We start from the raw sequence: 20781 nt of genomic DNA on the forward strand, positions 1-20781 counted from the left end.
AGTTTGCACGTTCGCACATAGTAAAAGCAATTCATAGCACTGGTTTCCAAGTTCAATCGGAGGGTAGAATATAAACAGGATATGAAATCAGAGGGCAGATCTCCTAAAAAATATTAAACTCCCAGCCACAGAGGGATGTTTGGTTGTTCCACCAAAATGTAATGTGCCACACAGATCCTAGAGTTCAATTAAATTATGCAAATATGTGTCTTTTCAGCATATTTATCATGTACGATTTCAGAGAGATTAGATTAATAAATATTACAGCAGTAGATACAATCTCTGGATTTCAGCAGTGTTGACGGGAAGAACCCAAACAAAAGTTTCTAAGATGCTGAGTAGTATTTATTTTTTAAATGAGAAAACCCATTGTAAAAGACAGTTAGCATAAGTAACTTACCACACTTTAAAAATTTCAAAAATGTCTCATTGTGGAAATCGAGGACATTTTAACAACATTTTTAATTCTGGTGGACACAGAGGGTGTTTCTCAATGTCGAGGACGCTTGCTTGGTGGCACATGTCTTCCGAGTCACTTGCTTCAGAAGCGAGGCAAGAATCCTTCCAAGCCTCGGAAAATGAAGAATTGTGCAACAGGCTAACAGGTGTGCAGGTTTGCGTCATATGGGAGGCCCCGCCTTAAATGGATCGTGATTTCCGCAAAAGATTTGGAAATTGGTCCGTGCGCAAAGCATTGTGGGGATTTTAAGACCGCGGAGTTTACACATGTGCAGCCTCGAAATTTCTCACTACGAAGTACGCCGGCCTCGGTAGAATTCCAAGTATGCTGGACATTGGAACAGGCCTTCGGCGGCACTCGATGACGTAGTATGCTTGAAATAGTGGATCTGGAGCAGCCTTCCTCGACATTGAGAAACACCCAGCGTGCGTTTATAAATCACGAGTATGCTTGCTTGGTAGCACATGTCTGCCGAGCATCTTGCATCAGAAGCGAGGCAAGAATACTTCCTTGCATTCGGAAAACAAAGAGTGGAACAGGCTACAAGTGTGCAGGTGTGCTTCATATGAGAGGCCCCGCCTTACATTTTCCGCCACAGATTTGGGGAAATTGGTCCGTGCGCAAAGCATTGTGGGGATTTTAAGGATGCAAAGTCTACCCATGTGCAGCCTCGAAATTTCCCCCAAACCAAGGACGCGGCCTTGGTGGAATTCCAAGTATGCTGGAGATTGGAACAGTACTTCGGGTGGCACTCGATGACGTAGCATCCTTGAAATATTGGCTTGGAAGCCAGTATCCTCGAGATTGAGAAACGGCCCCAGAGTCTTGGCTGATGTGACATGCTGCAGTCTTCAAGTCCAAATGTCTCCTGAGTACATCAACACAACAATAGATGGCACTAAAACTCATCTGTAGCAAGCAAAATACTTTCCTTTGATCACATTTACCTCATAATATTCAAATAAAAAATCTTGACCTTTATAAGGATTAAAACATCAATCAAAACTCATCCTTAGAACTCTTTGTCTATTACACAAAGTCTGTTTTTACAGTTTTCAGATCATTATAACAATAACAATCCATGATTTAGGATACCTTTAACAAACTGGCCCATTTCCCCCCCCATTCCTGCTTGCTCCATCTGCTTCTTTGTACCTCCTCACATGTGCAGAAAAGGAGGCAGCAGCACCTGAAATTCTCACTTTGTAAATGAACAGAGATCAAATCTGATCTGATGCCTTCCATGTACAAGACAGAGAATCTCTTCAACCTGACCTTAAATGCTGCATTCTTAGGAGCAGATGCTGCCTTCATAATACAATACAATCATAATACAATTCTCAGTGTTGATCATGTGGCCCTTTTTTTTAGAAAGCAATCCTTCATCTTGATGTGAAAAGCATAGAAGCTCAGTGAGTTAGTTTGAGCTTTGGGTGTTTTTTGACTGCAGTGGGGATGTGAAGCCCGAGTCTGCGACCTGAACCAGTCAGCGTCAGAGCTGCAGCAGCCGCAGCGACTCAGCAGCAGGCCCACGTCCTTCCTGATCGCCCGTGTGAAGAGGGTGTACAAGAAAGGGTTGCAGAGGGAGTTGATGGGATAAAACAGGATGAGCAGAATCTTTGAGTGGGACACGGTTATCAGGGGCATCTTCAGGGCAGCAGAAATGGCGAAGAAGGAGATCGGGGCCATGCAAAGAAAGTCTGTGAAAATGAGCACAGCCATGCGCTTGGCAATTCTGGTGTCTCCAAGACGGGTAGAGTGCTCCGGATTGCGAACACTCAGATATATGCATATGTAACAGTAGCAGACCAACAGGAAAGCAGCAACATTGAGAATGAGCACGGCCACAACGTAGATCTGAGAGGCCAGCGAGTCGATGTCCATGGGCAGACAGATGCTCACTTTGCTGTAACTGCTGACCCCCACAAGAGGGAGCAGGGCCACCAGCAGAGAGAAGACCCAGCCTGCCCCCATTAAGGCCGCCACATGGTGCATCCGTAGCCTCTTGTTGACTTGCATGGCATTGGTGATGGTGTGCCAGCGTTCAAGGCTAATCACTGTCAGTGTGTATACTGATAGCTCGCTGGAGAACACCGTTAAAAACCCTGCTGTTCCACACCCGGGCCCCGTCTGCCAGTCAGTCGCATGGTTGTAGTACTCGTGGCGGGAGATGATGTCCATGAAGGCAATGAGCATCAGGTAGAACCCCATGCACAGGTCGGCAAAGGCCAGGTTACACATGAGGAACCTGGAGACGGTTAGCTTGTGTTTGCTGATGAGCAGCATAGCCAGAACAGCCAGGTTACCGGTCACAGCGAACACCGTGATGATACAGGTGAGACAGCGCAGGAGGGGGAAGCCCAGCAGGTCCTCGCAGGGGTTAAAGGCATCCGGCGTTGGAGTGCACTTGACGAAGGGGCTGTTGACACACTCAAATTCCAGGTCAGGATACTGAAAGGTGATGTCATCGATAAAATCCATGCCATCTTCGGTAGGCTCTCTGAAGAATACATATGTCAAAAAAGATTATTACAATTAAGAGAGGAGAGGAGTCTTTTATTATAGTATTGTTTTCTAAATAGATTACTCGAATGTTTTAAGGTGAGCCAACGTTAGATCAACTATGTCAGTTTTAAGAAACAATAGAGGTGGATGTTTATTTTCAGGGACTCAAAGTTCATCTTTATCCAGAGAGTTAGTTGTTTTTAGTATAATTATTAGAAGTTAGAAATTAAAAGTGTCAGATGAAGTGACAGCTCTTGGTTAAAATATTGAGATGTGACTATTAATAAGTAAACAGGCATTGTTATTTTTATTTTTTTATTTTTTTTCGCCAAGTATTTTCCCAATTACAATTGCTTATCCATTGGTTCAATGTGGGTGCTATGTTAGAATATCAATCTATTAGGTTTAAACTATCAAATCATCAATGCACTTTTAAGGCCATAGAAAATTAATGGGATGGTCCCGGGAAAAAAGTATCCATAATGAAAGGCTTTGTCGTAATCTTAAACTTGAACTTTAAAATGCACCCCCCTCCGAACACCAATTATTTTAGTACAGTCTCTTAATGGACAGTGAAGTCACTTACTTTTCAGTTGTGCTGAGATCACACAACTTTGAGAAGTTCTTTAAGGCACTTTCCCTTTAAATAAAAAAGAGGAAAATGTTAAACCACAGAAAATGCCAGTAATCTCAACTGCTGTTCCAACTACTGATGATCAGTATTCACAGGACAGAGCTTTTGTTCTTTGTGCAGATGTGAATGGATTTGTATATCTCTGGGCGCAGTGGTCGGTTACCTTTGTTTCCGCCGCCATGTGTGGAAAGCGCAGCAGTGGCTGGAGTACGTGAGTTCTGCGTTCAGCAGCTCGGCCAGGCCCTCCGGGGGGGGGAGGGTCTTCAGAGCAAAGGCAGAGCTGGCGTTCAGATACCTCACCTGCCCCAATCCTTTTCGGGGGAGGGACCTCAGAGGTGTGAAGGAAACATCCCTGCATCAAACATGGAAAATATAAACATTAATTTCAGTGGAGATACTGTGTTTCAATAATTTGACTGTTAGAGGGTTACAAAGTCTTTCCAACAGGAAGAGCCATTAGTGTTTTCTTTATAATTATATAAAGCTATCTCAGGCATTTTTCTGCTGAATCTCTAGTGACAGTGGCAGAAAAACCCCTAATTAAAGGTTTTCATTTTCAACAAGCCATCAAGGTCTTTCTACAAGAGGTGCTAATTCACAACAAAAAAATCTTCATCGCAGAATAAAGGTTGTAATTACTGACACGGACTGAACACATTTTAGAAAAACAACACTTAGGATCTACTTTACTCGCTCACGTAATTGTTTTTCTTATATTCATTGAACATGAAAATACCCGGATGGTGCTCTTTAGGCTCAGGACGAGCAAAAGGAAGACCTTTAGCTTTTCCTGCATGGCCGTTATAACCACACACACTTCTGTAATTCACAACTAAGATAAAAGGAAATGTGATATCTGCAACACAAGGTTACTTGCAATCAGAGACCTTGCGAGCTGCATGTGCATCAGGCCGGGATATTTGTTCACTAATCAGTATTCATCAGTGCTTCTCGCCTTGTTGGTTGTTTACACAGACAGGCTGTCACCGCCCTAATGTTTAAACAATAAATTATAAACATTGTTATGAATATTAATCATGCTTCACTGGCCCAGTTCAAATATGGTAACCTTAATGCTGTTGATTCAAACATCAACAGATAGAGAAAGTAGGTCTGTCCTCTCCGGTATTTAACTTTGCCACAATCATACATTTCTGATTTTGTGTTTTGACCTCTTGTCTATAACTTTTTAGGAACTGGTACATCTTCAACTGGGATCTACAGTTCACAGACTATATATTTTACTCACACACAACATTCATTTACCAGACATAGTTTGTAGTTACTTTGGAGGAGTATTTCACATTTAATCATACATTCAGTGTACAACATGAAATGCTTTTTCATAGATTAAACTGCCCAGCTGTAAAACATACAAAGTGCTTAATATTAGCTTTTTGTTAATAGGCCACAACGTCAAAATCCCACATTAAAGGTGGGGTAGGTAATTCACTTCAGAAATACTTTTTGTTATATTCCATGGAATGCTCTTAACATCCCGATAGCAATGAATATATTAAATGCTTTGACAATAAATACATAAAAAATGTCATCTGTGGAAGCCGTAGTACTGTAAAAAGCACGACCAGTTATTTTAGCCAGCCCAGCTAAAATAACTGGATGGCCTACCTGCCTGTCAGCCTTCAATCTGTGCACAAACTTATCTTGTGACCTCATTGGTCATGTGCACGTTCGTTTGTGTTGGAGGAGGTGCTCTGTAAGGAAGTCTGAAGGAAGGGGCAGATTTTTTTCGGCTGCATACTTTCAAATTCTAGCGCACTCAAGCTGGTTTCTCCATTCATACCTACCCTACCTTTAACACTATTTCCCACTTGTATTTAAAATGAAAATGCTCTAAAACACTTGTGTTAAATGATAATAGAAATCATGATGCCTTTAAGCTCCTTTAAGCAAGTTTTGGTAAAATGTTGAATGCAAATCATTTATGCAGTTTTAGTTCAATCTCAATACATGTCTCATTAGCTGCTGACTCTGTCTGTTTGGTAGGTGTACGGTGGTTTTGAAAAGCTTTTACTGAAAGCTGCTGCAGTTGCAAACAAACACTACAAAAGAACACTTCTACCACCAATGATTTTGTAACCCTTGGATGCAGGAGTGACTGGACCCTAGACTCTTCCATAAGTGGGTCAAAAAGGACCCGTATTAGAATAATATCTGTTTTTATGTGATTTTTGTCATTTTGGTTAAGAGAAATCACTTGTATAATATTTAGTATTATATTTTGGTTCTCACTAGAAATATTTTATATTTAATTTTTCACTATTTATAATTTTAGACATTTTATTTTACATTTTATAAAGAAAACGTTTTGAACATATTGATGCAAAGATCTCCGCTATTCTGAGACCCTCACAGTATTCCAGTCCCTTTTCCCTTGTCTACTCATAGCCCACCCCCCATCAATCCATGCCGGTTGATCAATTTTGATAGTCCTATACCCCCCACCCTAAACTTCCCTTATATTCTAAAGCGATTTTGAGTCCTTGAAAAGCCATATACAAATATAATGTATTATTATTATTTTTATTATTATTGTTTTTATTATTATTATATTGACAGGTATCAGATCTTGCTGTGTAAAATAATCTTCCTGAGAGGTGTCACTTGTGATGTAGTCTGTGTGGTCTACAGTGAATGTATTCCTGACAGCCACAGGTGATAAGAATCAAAGGTTCCCATAGGATTCCATAGAAAATGCATGCAACACTTGGGGTAGTAATACAAAACTACAATTTCTTAAAATGTATCAAATTTAAATAAAACATTTGAATGGCATGATATCCAAAGCAGGTTTTTTGAGGAATAGCTGGAATATGAAATGATAAACATTTTTAATTACAAAGATACTTCAAGAAAACCCCCTCATCGGGTCAAAAAATACCCACTTATGAATCTAAGGGTTAATGACATTTTCCTTGATTTGAATGGTTTTACCAACTGAAATCTTTGTCACTTACAGATAACTTGGACCGGTGACTCCTTCAAAAGCATTTTCTTCAATGTCACTGAGATACATGTTGTCTCTTAAAATCCTACAAAAGAAAAGAAAACAACTGAAACAAAAGTGACCTCAAGTCCAAACAATAGTTTAGCAGTTAACATCCAATATAAAAGGAAATCTAAGATGACACATTAATGGCCAACAATGGCCCTCAAACCATTTATCAACTACGTGTGTTCTTGGCTTGACACTGAGGAAGATGAGCATTATTTTTAGACTGCATGGTGTCCGCACTGATCTCATCTGCATTTACTATCAGCAGTATGGGGCAGAGCAAGAAAACAAGGGGGCATCCGATCTTTGTTTAGTCTTATATAACACTTGTTTACCGGTTCACTCAGCTTTGAATGATTACAAAAAGAAGAGCCAAAGAGCTAAAGAGCATACTTAACACCAGCCTAATGTATTGGCGCGTATTGTTGTTGCTATTTTAGCACAAGATTATCAAAATGCTTACAGTGTGTTGAGCTTGGTTCCATTGAATGCATGAGATTTGATATCCTTGAAGCCGTTTCTAAACAGATTCCTGTGAGGGACACAATGTGACAAACTTGCTGTTAAAAGCACATATCACCAAGGTCAGACGACTGAGATGACATATGGAGACAAATTCTTACCTTGAGCTCCAGTAATGGGGTAACAAAAGGTATGTGGCTCCTGTACTCACATGTCTACATCTGCTTCTGAAATACCCTGGAACGAATTGGCAGGAATGAAGTCGATCCCCATGTTGTCGACCATTTCTCTGCACACAGGAGAGATAACCTTCACTCAAGCTGTTTGGCTTAATTATCAGTTAGACCAAATGATGCACATTTGTTCAAAAAAAGAGCCATTGGATGAACTGACACAGTCGGGTGGTATGTGGCATTGATAGATAAAAAGTATGAGCGGGCTCAGAATAAACTTGGAGTTATAACATGGAGTTCTGCAACATGAAGACAGATATTAAACACATTTATAAAGCACTGTTTTTAAAGGTGATGACTTACAGGAGGATAAACGGCGCCAGGGAAGAGATAGTTGTGAAGTCTGGGAAGTGTGTCAGCCCTGTGTTAGAGATGCTCCTGTGAAGCAGCAGAGAGAAGAAATCATGAGCAGAGGAGGACAAATCTTGCTACAAGTGTCTGCTAAATGTCACAGCTTTGCAGATTTTTTTATCAGTTAGAGGAATTTCCAGTCCCGATCTAACACATCATGTCCCTGTTTGCTCGTGACCTTTGACACGTTTTCTCATCCCCCCAGTTTATCTTCCAGTTTGTTTCCTTAAAATTAATGACCTTGTTTTTTATAATGTTATATGTTCTTCAACATTGTCGGACAGTCATATTTATATTTATTTTGTATCTTCAATATTTCATTTTTTTCATCTTTCTTGTTTTCCCTCCTTAATAGTTTGTAGTGTATTTAGAAAAAAAATAAGTTAATATTCCTCCGAAAAAAATTGTATATTACTGGAAGTATTTAGGATTTGGATTACTACATTTTAATTGTATTTTTGACTTGGACTGCATAAGTTATTTCATTTAAGGTCTATTCAAATAAGATTTCTACAGCTTTTACTCTAGTAATAATTTTTTATTACTATTCGATCTGGCCCGCCGGTATATTGCACGCACACCTTCACTCAATCCTGAGAGTTTCCTCAGCTCAGAGCCTGAGCCCAAACATTGATGAACTTGCACCCAAGATGAGATGCCAAGTATCTGGCTTGAACTAGCATCACAGAACAGCACACTGAGTTTCAATGGATGTTTCCTTCTGCACTTTTTTTCTCACGACAACAGGGCACGTTTGGTTTATTATTTGAGGGGAATAGTTTTTTTAAAGCTGTTGTTGGCCTGTGGAAAAATGTAATCATAAGAAATGACTCCGGAAAAGCTGCAGATAGAGCCATAAGAAATGAATGCAACTGATTATTTAATGTTGTTTTTATAGACAATCATTTAAGCTTTGTTAGTTCCAGGTTTAATATGTGCAATAAGTTCATTTCAATAAGTTCTGCAATAAACATTGAACCAGTCCGGCCCTCGACTAGTACCCATTTTTTTTATTTTGGCCCACTATGTATTTGAGTTTGACACCCCTGCTCTAGTAGATCATCAGATTTAGCTGAATTACATCAAGTCAGCGTGTGGTTGAAAATCCACACTATACTGCAGAAATGAAGAACGTTTTGTTGACTGACCCACCTGCTGTTAGGTGGGTTTTAAATAGGAGAACAATGATACTATTTTTTTTTACTTACAAATATTCCAGTTTGGGCAGGTCAGTGAAGGCTCCTTTTTCAATAACCCTCAGACTGATGATATTCTGCAATGATCTGTGGGGATAAAAATGAGGAAGCCCATCAGTAATTACACTATAGTTGTCAGTGACAGTCAACAAACAAACACAGCCCATTCATACACCAGCCGCTCTGAAAATCAACAATTAAACACTCTTTATAATGAGAGACTAATCCTGTAAGGTAAATGCAATGCAAAACACGTACCAGCTGTTCAAATGAATAATTGCTTTCATCGTGCAGCTTGAATTTGACATGCGGCGGAAGGTAAAGTGTGGCTTACATTTGAATCAGGCTATGGAGGGAGAGGAAGGCGTGTCGCTGAATCTTTGTGATGCTGTCGCTCTGGGAGATCACACTGTGGCACAAAGAGATGGCTTCACATCAGTCAACAGATTAATAAGAGCCTGTGAACAAATAACTCCTGAAATGCCTCAGATCGAAATATTAAAAGTGACACAAAGTTCCCTTGCTTACTTTTCAATGCACCTCATTTGGAAATAGGACAGAGATGATTGATATTGGGACAGAAAGCCATGAGGGAAATGTTTAAATACCGCCAAAAACAGTTCTCACTTCTAGGGCACTACATGCACATGCTTCACCTCGTGTTTGGAAAAGCTCCAGTATACATCAGAGATGCATCTGGGCCTTGGAAGTGAAGATGTTTAAAAATGGAGGACTAAACAGAGATGTTCAGAGACAAGCAAAGTCAACAAGCCTTCTATACTCGTCCTTGAACACGTTTGTTTTCTGATGGAGGCTGACTTCTCCTTCGAAGCCGCCCTCCACCTTCTTTTTGTAATCACCGGTTTCCCCCACTCTACTGTAATCAGCCGACACTTTTCTTAAGGTTAACATCACTCTGCCTCCATCTCAAATGAAAAAAAACAAAACAAGAACGTGTCTGCTTTTTCACTTTCATGACCTCCTCTGATTGCATTATAGTGTCATAATTACCACACAGTATAAAAAAGCGTTTAAATCCAGATAAGGCCTTGATTTACAGTTTGCATCACCACTGTCACACACATGTCAGTATACCTTGACACAGGTGTTAATGGCTGAAAAGACTAAGGTCAGTGTTGTTTAAACCCAAATGAGTTTTATCGCTTTAAACTAGACACAAGATTTGAACATAATGAACACATTGTGGAAGTACTGCTCGTATCTGAGGCTGATAAGACTTGTCCCTGAGGAGAAGAGCAAAGTCAAACACACTCAACACAAAGCAGCTGAAATGATTCCACCACGGGCTAACGCACGTTATCCGCTCATCAAACTGTTAGAGATATGATAATTAAAATACTGAAACCCATTCAGGACGCTGGCTTCAGGACTTTGTGTTTAGTAGCAGTAAACATGATAAAGAGGAGACCTATCTTTAATTAGGTTGAAAAGAGGTTATGCTTTTTATTTATTTATTTCTCTGTTGTTTACAAGATAATTATATTTTAATTGGGTTTTGCTGTCGTTTTTACTGGTTCTACATAGACCTGTGTTAGTTAAATGAGACTTGAATTGAACTGTAAGTAAAAGTAAAGTAAGTAAAGTTTATATATAAAGCGCTTTTCACAGACAAAGTCAAAGTGCTTGACAAAACAATAAAACATCATCATAGGAATCGTACAATGATAAATGACCACACAAGCCACGTGTTAAGAAGTCAATTGCATTTTGTCTTTTTGTTTATGTATATCTTTAAGTTGTTGCTATTGTCGGGACCTCCTTGAAAACGAGATGGTGCATCTCAAGGGGTTTATCCCAAGGAATAAAAATGTCTATATATCATAAAAGCACCAAAACACAATAAAAACACAATAAAAACATAGTATAAAATTCAATAAAATCAAGCACACCGGTTACCCAAACGCCTGCCCAAACAGGAATGCCTTTAAATTAGTTTCAAAGGAGTCAACAGAGTCAGCAGACCGTAGATGACCGGGCAGAGCGTTCCATAGGAGCCACGGCCTCGAACGCACGATCACCGCAGGTCTTAAGGTGGGTATGTGGGACAGACAGTAAATTGTGCGTGTGGGACCTGAGTGGGCGGGCTGATGTATATGGATGAATTAGGTCAGCCACATATGCAGGAAATCTGCTGTGTAAGAGTCCGAACAGTTGTCCCTCATTTACTTAAATTCATCAAGACTGTCTGTTTCTTGATTCTTTCTTCACCGTGAAGCAGTGCAAGAAGCCTATCTAGCTTACTTCTACTTTTACAGGGATCAATCACGTTATATATTTTTGGAGGATAACTTGAATACATTTTAATCACATCTACAGTTATAAACCTTTTTTCTGACAACTGAATGATAAAAATCACCTAAAAGCTGATATTAGAGAATTAAGTGCACTACTTTTTGATAAAAACAGATTGAAAGTAATCTCCTGTAAGACGTGTGATGTAAGTACTGTGTTAGGAAATAATGAATATTATTAAACAAGTGTTCACATCACAAGAAAGGACACAACAATATTTAGGTATTTTAAAGAAGCTTATTCACATAAACAGCAAAAGATAATGGCAAATAACTACATCATACACATTCAACGTTTGAAGACATTGTACCCGTTTCAAAGCCTCTGTTGTGAAGTGAACAAGTGAATGTGACTTGTAGAAATATTTCTTACTTGTACGATTCAACACTTTATCAAGTAGTTTAGAATTGTTTTTAAATCCCAGGGCAATTTTCAGGGTCAGTAACATTTATTATTTTATTAGTTTAATGTTATGTCTAAATCCTATCATTTTTTTTCAAAGCTTATGATTCTTGCTGTTCTGGAATCCTCAAGTTGCTTTGGATAAAAGCATCAGCAAATTCACTTAATTGTAATGACTAGCACCTTTAAATGTATTGTATATGTAAATTTCATAATTGACCTGATCATTTCTTAACATTTAGAAAAAACTCAATACTTATACTATATAGTATTGAACCAACTGAAATATAAAAGGAAAAACAAGGAACTTACATTACTGTAATGTTGATCAGCTCCGTGAAAGCATGAGTGGGGACTTCTTTCATGGGCAGGTGGCTGAACCTTCTGTGAGATTCACAAGTAAAATGGTTGATTACACAATCAAGAATGGATATCCATGTTATCTTTCAAAATTACACTTATGATAAAATAATGTACAAGTTTGATAATTAACAAGAAAAACCTCATTAACAAGTCCTTCTATGAATAGCTCAGTGACAGTGACGGAAATGCAAATGGTACGTGACAAGCCAAACACAATAAGTCCTAAAAGAGAGAGTAAAAGCCACTGAAGTAGCGCAGTGGCAGTGATGGGCTCAGTGGGAAGCACCAGACCCTTACAGGAGGGTCACAGAGGTTTGTCTACTCTACTGTCACCGCTGAAGCTGGAGGGAGTTGGGCTACTTACAGTCGAGGCAGGGATACCGCCCGAGAGGCCAGCTGAGTGTCCCTGTTGCACCGCAGAGTGTCGGCCCTGCAGCGGCAGATGGCCGGACAGCTATAAGCCCAGCAGGAGCGCGCGGACAGGACACCGGACAGTGCGAGCAGGAGCCAGACCGCCCGGGGAGCCATGCCTGACACTGGGCCACTCACTTCGGGTTTTAAAAAGTTAAGACAAAAACTCTACTGAATCTCCTCAAAGTTAGAGAAAAACAGCTCAGGAAAAATAATCAGGACTAAAGGCTAAATAATGTTCCGGTCGTTCCTCCACGTGCGCTCGATCTACTGCTGCCTTAAGGGGCTGTTGTAAGTGCTGGCCGTCTGGAAGATTCAAGAGGAACTTTTCTTTGACAGCTGAGCTGTTGAGTTGTGACGTTTAGTAGGGGTGGAGACAATAACAGCTTTATCAAATGCTGAATGTAATGTTTGGGATTTGCACGTTTTTGCTCATGTATACTTTTATACGTTTTGCCATTGCATGCTGTACATTTTAAGATTTAAGTTTGTGTTCTTATGTAAGGCATCAATTCATTTTGTATTGAATTCACAAGCTTTGACAATCTTTCCATAGTTTGAATGCAAATTGATATAAAAGGTCTGGACTGTATGACAACGAGGTAAAGTGAATGAGTCTATAAAAATCCCTTAAAGGAAATGATTAATCCTTTTTTCCAGTTAAGCCAAGACCAACTAAAATAAAAAAGTCTGGTTCAATGCCTTAATGATGCACCCTTATTATGAATCCTTATAATAGACAAAAGACAATGACCCTTTTCATCAAACTCTGCTATTTTGGCTTTAGCTTTATTATTTTATATATTTAATGTACTTTTGCCATATTAAGCAGCAAATTGTGTTTTCATGTGCTCATACAAATCTAAATATTAATTCAAACAGGGAGACACATTGAATCCAAATACTAAAAGCAAGTGGTTGGAGACAGTTTTTAAGTGTTATAGATTGTAAAATGTACACATATTTACTAATGTTTAAAGCGCAATAGTGGTTACTCTCCAGTGAAACTAATGGTAAAGCTAAAGTGTCTGTCTACAGTGAATAACAACCACAACCCCGATTTAACTGTATCTGAATGAAGATAAGGCTCAGGCGGGATGTTGTTTCAACATTTTCATAGGGTGACCTGTCAACCATGGGAGAAGGTGAGTGGGAATAAAAAACGTTTAATACAGAAACAGAAAACAAAACCTATTTGCTATAAAACTACATTTGCTTTTACAACACCTTACATCACAGGAGACAAGACAACAACCAGCCGAGGTCCCGTTTACACCAGTTTGTCAAAGTAAAAGCATTGTGTCACCATCATCCTTAGCTGAATCTCCTCTTCTGTCAGCAGCCCTGACCCCATTTACAGCTTTCTCATACTGCCACTGTGACCCATGACAATATAGCAGTAACACCCCCCCCCCCCCCCCCCCCCACACACACACAATACACTCATTCCCCCTGGAGAGCTTACCTCCCAGCACTGTTTACCAAGACTCTCAAATACCCTGCCAGCCTCTCAGCTGCAGTGTGTCAACTTCCACTAACCCGGTAGGAGAAAAAAACACACTGACAGGGAGAGAGAGAATAGGACTAATTTATGCAAGTGGACCTCTATTAATCAGCCCACGTCTTCATGCTAAACACCACGCTGTGCATCACACATCAAGAAGGTCACACACAGTAAGCAGAGACTCTTAAGAAAACTGACACAATTTCAAAATGAAGAGCTAAATCACTTATATTTCATAATTGCTTGACAAAAAATAACAGTTACACCTATTGTTAAAATATGATTGTTGGATGAGTAATGCTGCTTTTTTCATGCATTAGCTGTGCTGTATAGTAGCTAGCCCTTTGCCTGTTTATTGGATTTATCCGCATGGTTGGAAGAACAGAACTACACCTTCGGACAAGATTGTTACATTTCCTGTTCTTTTTTTTGAATGCAATTGTCTTAAAAATGGGGCAAATTATAAAGCAGTCCGTTTTTGGGAGCTCTGATACATGTCTCCCTGTACACAAAAATAATAAATGTTGGTGCAGTTTTGTACAGTTACCTCAGGCTGAGGTCATGTTTAGCATTGGAAAGTTGCATTGAGTCCCGATTAGTATAGGATAGACTACCCCCTCAGTTTTAGACACAGGGGGAGAGCCATGTGAGTCCGACCTGTGATGAAGTGGCTGATAGACAGAAGGTGTGATCGCACCCCACGATGTAACCTCCACCCTCTTTGTTACTGTATGGTTCCTTTTTTAGGGACAAGCCTCTTCTTGCTTCGGGGTGGGAGGCTGTTGACCTGTCAGCCTCCCGCTGGTTATCAGGGCACACAGTGTGTGGAGCTCAGCACAACACAAGATGACGTGACACAGGAAGACATCACGCTATTCAATGCGTGCAGCTTTACACACTAAAACACAATATAAAAAAAACAAAACAACAATGCATCATAAAAGGGAAAGTACACAGAAATAGCAGAAATGTCAAAAAACAACAGATCAGGGTTGCTCTGAGTCACAGGCCTGCAGTCATTACTGAAAGTGGTGGAAGCAGCAATTGGTGTCAAATGTTGTTTGTTGCCATTTCCACAGAAAGCGACATTTTCAGGGAGTGAGTTTAAGAGTGACCACATATCAGTGTGGCATTTGAGGTAATTGGCAACAAGGGCACTGAGTGTGTTTCTGAGTGTCGCTTAGTTCTATTCTTTTATTCTTCACTGTAGCTGGAGTTTAGCAGCAAAGATCGACTTCTTTCTGTCACTGTCGAGCCACATGGAATTTAAACAATCCATTATGTAACATTGCATTCAAAGGCCTTAAGCTAATTCCTTTTAGGATTTGATTCAAGTAGGCCTACATGTTGACACTTTAAATTAAACATTAATAAAGCACAGCACAATTCAGAAATCACACTGGCCCATTTACGGATTTGTTGCTTGTTACATCCAATCATTTTCATGCAGGTACATTATCAGCTGACATGCCGGCACCATTGGATGCCTGAGCTTCCTCCACCACCCAAACCTCCTCCTCATGGGCTTAGCTTTTTGTTTATTGGCAGTTGTTAATTTCATCTATAACGTGCATGTATGTTTACTAGAAGCGGAAGCTCTCTCAGCAGATTCCTTGTTGTTTCTTGGACACTTCGAGACAGCAGAGCCTTTAATGGAAGGCACATTACCAGGATTAGACCATTTTTAACTATTATTACTAGGCGCTTGGACTACTTCAATTCTCTTTCTACCGGTCTCCCTAAAACATCTTTAAAGAAATTGCAATTAATTCAGAATGCTGCTGCGGCCAGGATTTTAACAAACACACAAAAAAGAGATCACATTTCCCCTTTACTGGCATCACTGCACTGGTATCTTTCAGAATTTATGAAGTGCTTTTAATGATTTATAAGGTTTTACATAACCTGCACCCTCCATACATCAGTGACTGCCTTTCATTTTGTAACCCCACAAGGACACTCAGATCCTCTAATGTCTTTCTTATAGGAGAACCTAGTATTTTACAAGAGATCTGGGGATGCTGCCTTCGTTTTGTATGGCCCCAAACGGTCTAATTGGAACTTAGAACAGCACCTCGATTGGAATTGAATAGACTATATACCAAATGTTTTAAATTTGGCTTTTAGTAATTTTAGTGGTATCAAATTGTCATGTTTCATTGTTTTATGGTTCTGTGATATAACTCTTTCTGTTTGTATTTTATAACTTGTTTTTAATTATGTTTCTCACTTTTTATTTTTGTATGTATCTTGTCTTGCTCTGTAAAGCACTTTGGGCTGCATCCTGAATGAAAGGTGCCATATAAATAAAGTGTATTATTATTATTATTATTTAATGATCATCAATTGTTCATTTCGTGATGTAGCTCTCATCGCAGAAAACATCTCAAAGTCAAACTTTATTAATTCATGTTACATTGTTTAAGTGATATCTGTTGCCTCTTTTCAGTGCGTTTCTGTTCTGTGCTTCAGGATTGAGCCACCAGAGTTGGTGAGGATGGTAACATAATCTGTATGCCTTGTGAATATGTGTGTAGTCTTATTTATTCAATACACTCATCAGATTAAACATATAATGGGAGCCTATGACATTTTAACAACTCTGACGACTGCTAGAAAGCAAAAATGCTGGTGTCCATGCTCCAGATAAATAATAAACTAAAAACTAGTTTATTGATAGTCTTCTCATTTCTAACATCTCATCAGAAATGCTTCACAGGGGGCACTCAAAAATGTATTTTCACATGAACGAATAACTTTCTCCATGTTTAACAGTATGTAAGCACAGAATGGTGTTAAGATAGACCAGAAGGACCACTTTTAGTTTGAAACATTTAAATATCAAGGCTCTACACTCAAGGGCAGAACAGAAGTCTCATATCTTGAACAAGGAAGTGGCGGCCAAGGAGACCGAAACAGACATCGCGAAGCAGAGATATCGACAGACACCCACACACACACACACAAACACACACACACACACACACGCACACGCACGCACGCACGCGCACACACACACACACACTCACACACACACACACACACACACACACACACACACACACACACACACACACACACACACACACACACACACACACACACTGTAAATTCACACAGAGGGTTTCAACATACTAATATTCTTGCTTAATCTTTACTGCTCATGAGGGGGTTTTGCATGAGAGTGTTGTGGATCTGGGATACTTCCACTTCAGCAGGTTATAATCATTTCCATATGCCCTCCAATCCTTCTCACACCCACTCACAAGGAGCAAAATGTGCACCATGAGGCTGGCATGTTAATGAAAGTGGGACAAACAAGCAACCAACAAACATGGGAGTCATTATTATGAATTATTAGCCGGGATTTATGCAGTCTTGTTTTTTAATGGCACATAACCTTGAGGCTCGTCTGCTCTCTAAATTCCCAATTACGCACACACATACCTAAGCATACACTTGCACACTTTGTACACAGGGCAATGCTCCCGACAGCTTATCAGGGCAGACAGTCACTGGTCCTTGGACATCCAAAACGTACAACAGAGATATCGCATAAAGAACGTTAACCCTGTCCCAACCAGACAGGACATGTTCATGAACAGTGTTCTTGATCACTGCAGATGCATAAGGATTTCTAGAAATGTTTACATAGTGTCATCTCTCCATCCATGATTGATCAGGCTTTCCACTCTTTGATGCACTTACTGTATATCAATAGTTGTTGTTAGAGGTGGCTGTAGTTCTTTAGTTTGATCAACAGGTGTCCGAGAGCACTTCTCTTTCATAATTGGGATTGAACTCGGGAATCCCACTGTGAAAAGCCAGCTGGTCTTTGATCACAGATTCCTTCTGATCCAGAGCTAAAGAATAATCAGTGTTGTGAAAATGGGACACGGGCCTGGTTACAGCCTCAGCGGAGGCTAGCGAGCTCAAATGATAATGTCCAGAGAGCCAGAGATGCACAGCTCTGCTTGGGTCTGTGTGTGTGTGGATTTCAGTTATGACTCAATTGTACAAAATATGTGGTGAATTTAAAGTGAATTCTGGTTTAAAGTAAAACATAAAATGTTCCTTTGCCCCAAGTCAAGAACATGTTTTGGTTGACAGATTTTGGGACCAATGTGACCACTATTTGTGCTTTGATGTAATGGCAGGTAAATGTAATTGTTTTCATGTTAGTTACTTACCGCCGGATGAATTTACAAAGTTTTAAGAGACTACTATAAATACACACTCTCTTTACTATATGAGAGAGTCACAAATGGGCAATCCGTGAACAACTCTTGCACATTAAAGTACTTGATGAATGCATGCTGGTTGTCTTAAGATTCATTTATAGAGGTAAAATATGAATTTGTAACTGTTTTCTTGTCCTCCAAACAAAAAGCTTAAATGCCCTCCATATTTCATTTTTATCTGACAACTCCAAGTGCCCAGTCTGCTCTGTCTTGAGTTGTGGTCCAAAAGGATGGTCGTTAAAATGTTTTTGTTCTATTTGTCTGAACATCATCTCCAGCACAGAAGCTAAACTATGTTTACTACAGGCAGAACCGCTCACGACTTACACCCTTCATGCAATTCCAGCTGATTTTTTTTTGGCCTCTGCCAACATCAAAGCATCCCTTTCAGTGCCAGCTGGACTGCAACAGCAGTGGTGGGATTGACTGTGTGTGTGTGTGTGTGTGTGTGTGTGTGTGTGTGTGTGTGTGTGTGTGTGTGTGTGTGTGTGTGTGTGTGTGTGTGTGTGTGTGTGTGTGTGTGTGTGTGTGTGTGTGTGTGTGATAGGGAGTGGGAGATGTCGTGTAAATCCCAGCCATTGGCATATTTCTGTTGATAAAAACATCTTCTCACACACCTTTTCCTATGGATGCTGTGACGTTTATCCAGAAGAAGGTCCACTGAGGACAGTCTGCAGCTGGCCAGCTCACTACAGGCCGATCTACATGAGTCTCTCAAACACTCCTCACTACTTACCGTCCAACAGGACATCTGACGATGGCACTCTCTGTACCCGCTGGGCACAATCTGAGCTAGTGGGCGAGTCTGGCATGGACTTATAGCACTTTAAATTAATAGCCAAAAAGAGAACTCCGATGTTATAACATTCTTGCATTGCAGTTTACTCTATGTATTTAAAAAAAAAAAATCTGACTTACAACTTAAGCCAAAAAGTGTTGAGAAAGACTCACATAGGGATAACGCTCACATCTGTTCTGTAAAATTGGACTATATTGCCCACTATACAGATTATTTGGGTGCTATTTTAACCTGAATATCCCATAAAGCAGGAATCTACAGTAGTTGTGTCTCTGTATGTAACCAGCATCATGAGCAGTTTCCAGAGGACAGCTGGTGTCGCCCATCAAGATACAGAAGCAGCTGGGACTCCTGGTGGCAACCGAATATGCTAATTAAAAAATTGAAGAATGAAAAAGGCTACGATTTTAACGAGATGTGAATCATTATAGGACATTTAATAATCCCGGGGAAAACATTAAGCCGCCAATTCACAATTTGGACACTGTTCTCCGTGGTGTGATCCGTTTCTGGTAGGTTGCTGCTAAAGGTTAACTGCAGTTTGTTTGGCTGAAACACTTTTGTTGTTTTCAAAATTATGTACATATTCATAGGAACTTTCAATCTAGTTAAAATAGTACATTTCTAAATACTATGTTATCAGACATGTCTTCTAGTTATTTCCCTGCTAGTTATTTCCTGTGAGATTGTCCACGAGACCTGACATTATCTCATTATTTGAGATGTATGACCTGTACCAACCACTCTGTGATTTAAGGGTTTGCTCATGCCCTCCATTCTGTAAAATCATCAATCCCAGCACAGTTGTGTATAGTTTGTGATCCATGTGATAAACATTTTTTGTAGGACATTGATTTTAAACATACCAAAACGTAGGCTTACATTAGCAAGCTTTGGAGACAGTTAAAAGAATGAGCTTTCTAAAGTATTCACACGCAAGCTCTCATGCACAGGTGTTTCCAACAATCAGGCTGATTGGCTGACACTGTGGAAATAAGAATAATGAAAATATGATCGGCCATGAACTATCAAATGATTCTGAAAATGAACAGTAAAGAAATTACAGCTATACAAAACCACAATAAGCATGCAAAGAGATTATGGTCATTCAATGTCCACAAAGCACAATAAGCGAAACACTGAATAAACTATTTATGTGCAGACCATGCGTGTGCAGAGGCTGTGAGGAAATGTTAGCAATATCTAGTGCATCTTGAATCAAGAGAAACACTTCATTATATGATAACAATTTCTTTATCAAAGCATAAATAACCTGCTGCTAATAGTAAACAAGTAGTTTGTAGTTGCATTAAGAATGATTAAGCAGAATGCTACATATATTAGTTTTGTTCCTAGTATAAGCATACTAATTCATTTATTGTGATCTAAATCAGGTGCCATGCTAAATGGCACTTGACCTATAAACAACAGCTTATAAATACCAAGTGTGCCAGCTGGTTGACACTTGAATCAATTAGGCTGATGGTATCACAGGGCTAAACCGTTTATAACATTGAACATCCACATAAATCCAATAAATGCAATTTTTTTAGCAGAAGACATTTTGGCAAGTCTTGGTAGGGAAAGCTCAGCTGAAAATGATACAATTAATGATGGCTGAATTTCAATTTGTGGCTCAGTTTCAGGGTGCTGGTATTGTGAGTTTTCATTGGGACACTGAAATAGAACAGGGCCATTGTTGATGTTATAATCCCACCTGTGCTTTTCCTGCAATGCCAGTCAAAATGTCCGCTGTGACAAAGGCCTGTTCTCTCAATGCTCAGCTCCCTCATGCTCACTGTGTGTGTGCTAAACTGGATTTATCTCATCCCTGACCAGGCTACCTATTTAATTCACAGACAATATTGATATAATAATGACCATCTCATTT

General features: G+C 39.7%; 1 protein-coding gene across 1 annotated transcript; it reads right to left on the reverse strand.

Moving 5' to 3' along the window:
- Window positions 1–17699, reverse strand: lhcgr (luteinizing hormone/choriogonadotropin receptor). Its single transcript, XM_079687935.1, has 12 exons — window positions 17559–17699; window positions 12300–12483; window positions 11885–11956; window positions 9192–9266; window positions 8870–8944; window positions 7614–7688; window positions 7289–7366; window positions 7079–7147; window positions 6578–6652; window positions 3763–3951; window positions 3552–3605; window positions 1–2960 (listed from the first exon to the last, which is right to left on the reverse strand). Coding segments are annotated over exons 1-12 (2097 nt in total). The 5' UTR covers window positions 17560–17699; the 3' UTR covers window positions 1–1810.
- Between the last annotated feature and the right edge of the window lie 3082 nt (window positions 17700–20781).

Source organism: Notothenia rossii (assembly GCF_949606895.1).
Source record: "Notothenia rossii genome assembly, chromosome: 6".
NCBI classification, from domain to species: Eukaryota; Metazoa; Chordata; class Actinopteri; order Perciformes; family Nototheniidae; genus Notothenia; species Notothenia rossii.

Excerpts from the sequence above, each read along its gene's own strand:
- lhcgr (XM_079687935.1), bottom strand. Across the intron at positions 7,148-7,288 it reads TCAGAAGCAGATGTAGACAT|GAATCTGTTTAGAAACGGCT; the intron begins GTGAGTACAGGA and ends TGTCCCTCACAG. Across the intron at positions 3,606-3,762 it reads ACATGGCGGCGGAAACAAAG|GGAAAGTGCCTTAAAGAACT; the intron begins GTAACCGACCAC and ends TTTTATTTAAAG.